The 9,072-nt window shown below is 35.2% G+C and overlaps 1 protein-coding gene across 2 annotated transcripts in view; it reads right to left on the bottom strand.

Moving 5' to 3' along the window:
- Enam (enamelin) overlaps window positions 1-6,533 on the bottom strand; it is a 17,117-nt gene extending 10,584 nt beyond the window's left edge. The window contains exons 1-6 of one of the 2 annotated variants that reach the window (XM_008829371.1): window positions 6,480-6,533; window positions 4,943-5,011; window positions 4,767-4,811; window positions 3,725-3,766; window positions 1,557-1,835; window positions 412-474 (exon numbers count right to left, since the gene is read on the bottom strand). In XM_008829371.1, the coding sequence (XP_008827593.1) occupies window positions 412-474; window positions 1,557-1,835; window positions 3,725-3,766; window positions 4,767-4,811; window positions 4,943-5,011; window positions 6,480-6,533 (552 nt within the window). Of the gene's footprint in view, window positions 1-411; window positions 475-1,556; window positions 1,836-3,724; window positions 3,767-4,766; window positions 4,818-4,942; window positions 5,012-6,479 lie in introns of both variants that reach the window. The other variant, XM_029561661.1, reaches the window with a different exon arrangement.
- Window positions 6,534-9,072: the final 2,539 nt, after the last annotated feature.

Genomic DNA, 9,072 nt, shown 5'->3' on the forward strand with positions numbered 1-9,072 from the left:
TTATAATGATACATCTATTGTTAGAAAATATGATGGAGAGATTAGAGTCTGATCAAGGCTTGCCTTTTAGATTTTAAACTATTTTATGTCAATTTCCCTATTGTATTAAATGAAGATAATCACATTTCTAATCTCTTACGTGAGGGAATAGTAATAAATAGCACAACCATTTAAAATTAATTTGTTAAGCTATTAAGTAGCTGGTGATTTGGACTGTTTTTATATTGCCAACTAGTCTGAGCAAAAAATTCATTCAGTAAATTTTCTGCATAATCACTGACATGATTTTGTTTCATATTCTCTACTGATTGATATATGGAATTCTGTTACAGTGTATGAGCTTGTATTAGTTTTACATATAGCATGCTAATATTATTTTACATTTCTAGTATACAGGAAATAAATTCTTACCTGTGGAATTGGCCATGGTGGTTGTTGATAAGGAAACATCCCATTGCCAAATGGTGGGAATGCCTAGAAGACAAGTCGGAGTTATGTGGAAGTGTGAATAATAAGAAATGAAATAAAGTGAATGCAATTATTTGACTACTGGAGGCTAACATTTTCATTTGCATGAATTTTCTCCCTCACTCTGTCTCTTCCTCTCTGTTTTGTGTAGAGATGATAGTAGTAATTGGTATTATTGAACATGTACTCTAAGGAGTATGCTGAGTATTTTATATTGTTCACTTAACTTCAGTTAACTATGCATGATTACTATTCCCATTTTACCTAAGAATCTGAGGCTAAGAGAAGTTAGTTGCCCCAAATGGCAGAGGAATAACTAAAGCCTGGATTCAAACTCAAGAATGTGTTTCTATTTACTTTTGTACTCCCTATAGGTACAATTGTATGTGATAACAAATAACCCAAACCAGTATTTCTGAAGCTCTAGCAGGAGATCTTGAGAAACCATTTGTACATCTCCTTGCTATGTCATGACTACACTTAAGTCATCCCGAAGTACTGGAAGCAGTGGCAATTTCAGAGTATTACAGATCGTCAAAGCATAGACCTGGAAAGGACTTAGAAACCATTTCATCTATTCATGGAGAAATGAGTCTAGAAAGGTAAAGTTGCTCAAGAGCATACAACTAATAAAGATTGGAGGTAGAACTTGACCTTTCTCTTTTGACTCTTATACTAGTAGTCATGTTGATATATCATGCTGACTCTGTATCCTATTTTATTTTAAATTTATTTTTACAGGGTGTCTCACGACCTAGACTAGGCTGGCCTTGAACTCATGATCTTCCTATCTCAGCCTTCCTAGCATTGGCATTCCAGACATGCCCCACAACCCATAACTTGATTCTGTGTTTTAAAAGGATCTTCGTTAGAGCCACAATAGTTGTGTAATTTTGAACTAAATAAGGCTAGACTTGACCTGCCAGGTAATTTTTGATAAATGTCAGTATTAACATCACATTATCACATAACACTGCCTGTACTCAATTTTGGAGCAAGTATGTATACAGGAAAGGTACACATACCTCCAAATCTCTTTTGAGGCCTTTTAATGCCTCTGATTTGGAAGTCTTCTAGACAAGCCTCACCTGAGGTGACTGGCCTTCCTCTTTGGCCTGAGTTGCCTTGTTTGGCGGTTCTTTTGAAGGCTGCTTTTGTGGTTGTGGCTCGTTTGGCTGAGTCTGGTTGGGTTTGAGGGTCTCCTGAGTTTGCTCAGTCTTGCTCTGGAAATTGGGTGTTGGAGGTTGCTGCCATCCATTGGGTACTGGCTGAGGCCACATGGGCATCTGGTATGGTGGAAAATGTGGAGGCATTTGTGGAGGCGGAGGCATTTGAAAACCATTTCCATATGGGCCCATGTTCATCATCTGAAAGAGTATCAAAAACAGTTACATCAGATTAGGGTTGAGATTCAGACTCTTCCCACCTTCTATTGTAAGCTTTCAAAACCAAGCCAAGATGCTTAAAAAATCCATGGAATCTGACCTCAAGAGCTTAAATGAAAACTTTTATTTCAATCTTCTAGGTAGCCAGTCAAACTAATCAAAAGGTAGACTTCAATGAGAAATTTCAGTTTAAGAATTTGATGAGGGCTGGAGAGATGGTTCAGCAATTAAGAGCAGAGGGCTCAGGTTCGCACCACCCACAAGGAGGCTAACTGTCCATAACTCCATTATAGGGGTTCTGATGCCCACTTCTGGCTTCCATGAGCATCACATGCTTGGGTTTACTTAACATGCAGGCAAAACACTCTACGCATAAAATATAAATAAATAAATTAATTAAAAAATAATAAAAATTTTGTTGGTCTGGGGAGATGGGTCTGTGGATAAAGTGCTTGCCATATAAGTGTGAGAGCCTGCGTTTGGATTCCCAGAGCACATGGGAAATTGGGCATAGCAGTGTGCTTCTGTAATCCCAGTACTCCTATAGTGAGTTGGGAGATGGAGACAAAGGAAAGGAATCTATGGACGCCCACGAGCCAGCTAGCCTGGCATATGCAATGTGGACAATAAAGAGACCCTGTCTCAAATAAGGTAGAAGACAGGGTTGATCCACCACACATACACATACATTACACACACACACACACACACACACACACACACACGGCAATCTTTCTGACTCTGAATCCTAAGTGCTAATATTTAAGGTGTGTGCCACCACACCTAGCATAAAAATTTTATGATTTCTAATTCTGAAATCCTGACTCAGATAAAAGTGTACACATTTTAGTGGAGAATTTTATGTCAAATTAAAAACTCATGTGACTTGTTATAGATAAAGTAAGAGAAAGAAAAGCAGACAAAAACAACAAAACAAAGCAAAACAAGCAACCCCCCAAACCAAACAGACAACAAACAAAAACCAAAAAAAAGATGCAGAATTTTTAGGAGTTATGCTGTTGAAAATTCCAACTCATAGGCAGACATTAAAACTCTCCACAAAGTTGGGCAAATCAGAAGCTTAGAAGGAGAATACTGAAAATGATGAAAGCTTTAGGCAAAGTCCTTAAGAAAGAATTATTTGAATGAAAAGGATTAAGACAAAATTGGTAAGGTCCTTTATAATGCCACAAACATAAACAGTGACATGCACTTTTGGGCTATATTATAACGTTGTTAGAAGATCCAGCTGATGCTTGATTTATGGTTTGGTTTGTTCTAGGAATTAGCATATAGCCACAAGAATAACCTATGTTTATTTCAGTAAAATAAAAAAATTAATCCACAATTTTAGTGTTATTTTTAAGATAATTAAAATAAAAGTAACTTCTCCAATAGTATTTGCTCATTTTTTTTTTTGAAGCAGGGTGTTCCTGTAACCCCAGCTGGCCTAGAACTTGCTATACAGACCAGGCTGACCTTGATCTCACAGAGATCTGCCTGCCTCTGGCTCCTGAGTGCTGATATTAAAGGAATGTACCACCATGCCTGGTTTACTATACTATTTTTGTTGCCATTACTTGTGAAAATGTCTCCTGTGAACTTTACCTACAACCAAGGCTTCTAAGACATAAAGAATGGCTGTAATTAGTAGGTGATATTCATTTGTAGAATAAAATGATAGTAATGAATAAGAAAAAATTGTCACGAGAGGTCAAGTGAAATGATTTTTCCTTCTTGATACATTTTGAGTTATATCGCAACTAAGACATGCAGATGGCAATTCACATTGCTGTCAAAGACAACCATTATAACCTCGCTATCTGGATATAAGCAAGAAATTCTTAGAAATAATATAAAGAAGAACTTACTGGTGGGGCGTTCATAAAGTTGAATGGAGCATAACGCATCATCTGAAAAGAAATGACTCCATTAATGTGGTATAAAATAAAAAGTATACAATCAATACACAAATAACAAGAAATAAGTCAAATTTATGATTTGAAGGCACAATAATATATGAATTTGAAATAAGCATTCATTAAAAAATTTCTACAATACCTTAAATTTTTAATGTATGCTACCTGTATGTTCAGGTGTGTGTGTGTTCAAGTGCATGCATATGTGTCTGTGTACATACAGAAGCTAATACCTTGGGTATTGTTCTTTTAACTTGTTTTGTGAGATAAAGTCTCATTGGGATTTGGTCCTTCTTCAATATGCTAGGCAGGCTGGCCAGGGAGCTCCACAAATCCTCCTGTCTCCATTCTCCAGTGTTATTATTGCAAGTGAGTGTCAGCATGTTGTTTACTTACATGGGTTCTGAGCATCAAACTCAGATTCTCATGCTTTATGGCAAGCATTTTACCAACTGAACCATCATCTTAGACCCCGAGTATCTTGATTTTTAGACAGAATTTCATATTGAATCAATATAGAACAATAGAAAATAAACATAGGATTTACTGTGAATATTTTGAATGGTTTGATTATTTGGAGTTCAGGATTTGAGAACAAGATAAGCCTATGGTAAGATGATTCTTCCTTCTGATGTACATGGAATTTGATCACTGGCTTGAATTATGTGAAAGCTATGTATATGCAAGAGCATCTACCTTCTAATAATCCTCGGTATAAATAGCTATCTTGCTAGATAACAAAGTTAACCAAGAAGCTAGCAACTAAATTTTAACCTAAATCAACATTTACTCTGAAAGGGACTATTGATACACATAAGATTGTGCTGAGAAAATTGTTAGTTTGCTTGGATTTTAGTCAAAGACTTTCAACTCTCCTTCTCTTTACCTCTTCATAAGAAATTTTATAATCCAAAAAATATACCAATAGTCTCCTATTTATGAACTTCTAGGATAGGACTCTGTGCACTTCTCCCCCAGTACAGAGTATACATACCTCCTCACTTTTACTGCTAAATCCAGGCATTCGGGGCATTTGCATCTGAAACTGAGAGAATATTAGTGATAAGTGCAGAACCTTAGTGGAAATATACCTTCAACCGTTTGCAAGCAATGCAGCAATAGAATAAAAAAGAAAAGATTCAGCATTCCAACATAAACATGAACACTTACTGGCATGGCAGCAGAATTACCAAGTAAACCTAGAAAAACCAGGAAAATCTTCATTTTCCCATTTGGAACCTAGAATGTAAAATTGAATATTATTTTGGGACAGCAAAATAATTATGCTTAGGGCACTCTATAGTTGCTTAGATACTAGCCTACAAATAACTTCTAAGGGAAGTACAGAGATATAAAGGGTTTCTACTGCTTTTTATGTTGACTGATAGATTCCAAACTGCCCAGAAATTCAGATTAAGAAAGATAAGGTGAGTGAGACCCAAAATAGAAATATTTATGATTCTGTGTGTCTAGCTGCAAAGTTACTCTAGAAAAGCACGATGAAGTTCAGCTACATTCATTGTACAGAATTAAATCACTTTCACTGAATGTACGCTTCAAAAATCAGGACTTGGGGCTGGAGAGATGGCTCAACAGTTAAAAGCACTGACTGCTCTTGGAGAGGACCGGGGTTCGATTCCCAGTGCCCACATGGAGGCTATGAACCGTCATTAACTCCAGTTCCAGGGGAATCTGAAACCCTCTTCTGACTGCTATGTCACTGCACGACATGGGTGCACTCACATACATGCAGGCAATATACTCATATACATAAAATAAAAATAATAAATAAAAAATCAGGACTTTATACACTTTTCTAAGATGTTGTATCCAACATTCCATTACATAAAAAATAACATTATAATTAACTGAATTGGAAAACTCTACAATGTCAATGTTATTTTTTTCCTTTGTTCCTCTATTTTTCTTCCTATTATTTTTATGATTTTTACCTTTACAAATGCACTTTTTTAAAAAATAAAAAGTTAATGATATATTTATTCTATATAAGGCTTAGTGGAGAACCAATTTTTAAACTGTTTTGTGTATATAATTTGACATTGTAATTAACAATTGTTTATTACAAGTTTTATTAATAAGTATGTAATTACTGTAGAAAAGCATAAAAATCATAGCACTTTTGCTCAAGGTCTGGTCAGAAAAAATAAGAAACAAATGTAGATTTGTCTCTTCCTTTGAAAAACAACAGCAGACATTAATGTGTTTAGTATAGGTTACAAAGCTGCAAGAAAGCTAAAAAACAGAATGTGACTGGAGGCCCCCTTTCTAATGTTACCAAGATTGTGTATCAAAATTTTGGGGAAATTTTAAGTGTTTATTTTGTTCAGTTATCCATTTCATCTTTATAGTAGCAGTCACAGTGACTTGATAAATCTGCACACTAGGGAAGGAAGGTATCTAATATTCTTTTACATGTATAAAATGCCACTTATTTTCTCTTTTTTCAATTATGTTGGGTAATTTTTAAAGACCCTTCTAACTCTAAAAGTTCATAATCGAGTAACTGTCTATCATTTTTTAACTCGAAAAGAATTCTCAGAGGCTGCTCTGATGTACAATGACAATGTAAATATTCGCTTCTATTTTATCTTACATATTTAAACAAGACTGTGTCCTCTCAGTGTACTTAATAGACTTGGTAATTTGAAAGACAGGATCTTAGAAACAAATAAATGAAAATACTCACCAAGTTACATAACTTCTGAAAAGAGGCTGTGTTTCTGCACTGAAGCAGCAACATTTTTTCACCAAAATTTTCATAAGCCTTTTGGGAAGAATAAAGATTTTACATGAGAAGGAACTCAAACTTGAAAATGAAACAAACAAATGAAATGAATAGCAAAGTGTCACCTCTAAGGTAGCCCATGTCATGTTAATAACTTTATCGAAGCATACCCTTATTAGAGGGTCCTCAAAATCAAGCTTAGTCTTCGGTTCTTTAAGGTTAGGATGAAAGCTAAATCAGAGAGAAAATGAGATAGGCATCGTATTTTGAAATACTTCTAGTGCATTGTTGACAAAATGACTTCTTTATGGGAAAATGTAAAAAGTTACAGTATTAAAGGAGGTCAAAGTAGTTGGAGGAAAACCTATAAGAAAAACAAATATATCAAATAAACTGAGGAATTGAAACTTTCATCAGAAGATTAGTTTACAAAAAATGATTATGCAAAAACATCAAGGAAGGCAATAGGGAAAGGAATCAACATCTATGAATAAGGCCATTATTTGACACTATAAAATTTATGTTGATAATCTTTAATACTCACCCAATGCCAGTTAGAAGCTGCAATATATACAAAATGAACTTTGTTAGCCTGTCTTTGAAATACAGTCTTAATAGTCTATGGTGGAAATGACTACAAATTTCTAAAGTCAGGGAAAGCCAAGGAGCAAGACACATTTATTTCTTAATAATAAAACAAAAATTCTTCATGAAGGTGGTGTCATGTTCAGTACCCAAAAGGCTTAACATAAAAAGTTTCCTCCTTGCCAGAAATCTTGATAGCAAGATCACATTTAAGCACTGTTGTAGACATGTACAACCAATCAGCTTTGAGGAAAATGGTTTTGCCATCACAAGAGTTTAAGGTTAAAAAAATCCAATGTAAAATTTATAATGTGTTATTATAGGAGCTGTCAAATCAAGTCTCTTATTATCTATAATAACAGTTCAGAAAACAAGCTTACAGCAGTAAGATTTAGAAGATGCTTTCCTTGTGAGTTTGGGCTTTGAAGCATAGAAACTTCATTTATACAAATATATTTTGGGAACAAAGGTAAATATTAACTATATGCTACTGACATAAATTGTTGGCCATTGTCAAAAGGTAGAATGACATATATCTAATAATGTACAGTTGATATGTAATTAAACTGGACTATTATATCCATGACCAACTCAATTACTTGATTTGATTTGTATTATATAATATCCTAGGACATAGTTTCTTATTTTATTTACTTATTTTTTTAATAATTTTATGTGTATGCATGTATTGCCTACATATAGGTAAGTGTACCTGTGTTGTGCAATGCCTGTGGAGGTCAGAAGAGGGTTTCGGATTCCCTGGGACTGGAGTTACGGACAGTGGTTAGCTGCCATTAGGGTGCTGGGATTCGAACCCGGGTCTTCTGCAAGAACAACTAGTGTTCTTAACCGCTGAGCCATCTCTTCAGCCCCGGTATAGTTTCTTTTTGAAATCAAACGTAGCTTAGTCATTGGGAATTTAGAATTTTAGAAGAGCTGGGTGAATGTTTATGGTACAATCTTGTAAAAATTAAGTTGAGAAATTCACTTGGAGTTATACGTTTTTTCATGCATCCTGATTTCTCTTAGTAAAGATCACCTCTAAATAAATCAAATTATACTTTTTACTGATAAAAAAGCTTTGCATTCTTTGTTGAACTTGGATACTCCTTTTTTATAAGTCTTCTTGAGAGAAAATGTTTGTCATGGTGATGTTTCTTTAGTTTAATGCTGACTTTTAAAAACTGAGAATTGAGTTTGCTCTTTCCTACTTGTTATGACTGTGTCTACCAGTGGTTGCACATGTGCTCTTCTAAGACATGAGAAATGCCATGTTTTCCACTTTGGATCACACAACAATGCAGCTTTTAGTGACCACTTCCCTGAAATTTAGTGCCATAAAGAATGACAGTGTTAGAAAATCATCTTTAAGCTGGAAATATTTAAAAGTCTATATCCAAAATTTGCAAAGGTCTACATGGTTCATGTGTTTTGCTGCCTTTTTCTGATTATGAAGAAATTGAGTAGCAAGTATAATATTGTGTGTACATTGACATGAATTTTCAAGTGGTAAGACTCCTGTGGGCATGCTGGGGTGAAGTGTGACTCACGGGCTATGCTGTGCTTTCCACAGAGGCCTGACATTTTGTTTTGTCCTTACTAAATAGACTACTGGGAGTCGCTGTTAAAACTTCACTGCTGATTGCGTTCTCAGTTTACCCCACTTTGTTTCAGACTCTTGGAGGGTACGTTCTCTTTCAGGAAGGGAAAGTTTATTTTCACAAAGATGTATGAATTCTTTTAAAAAAAACTATTTTGTTTACTATTCCTATTTTATAAGTATATTCCCTTCATGTGTTAAGTGCATCCAGGTTGTGCAATGCCCTCAGAGGTCAGAAGAGGGTACTGGATACCCTGGAACTGGAGTTACAGATAGTTGTTAGCTGCCATGTGGGTGCTGGAAATTCAAAAAGTGCTCTGAACTGCTGACTTCTTCAGCCCCCACAGATGTATGAATTCTGAAACCAAG

This window comes from Nannospalax galili, unplaced genomic scaffold, assembly GCF_000622305.1.
Source record: "Nannospalax galili isolate Female #2095 unplaced genomic scaffold, S.galili_v1.0 scaffold50, whole genome shotgun sequence".
Taxonomy (NCBI): Eukaryota; Metazoa; Chordata; class Mammalia; order Rodentia; family Spalacidae; genus Nannospalax; species Nannospalax galili.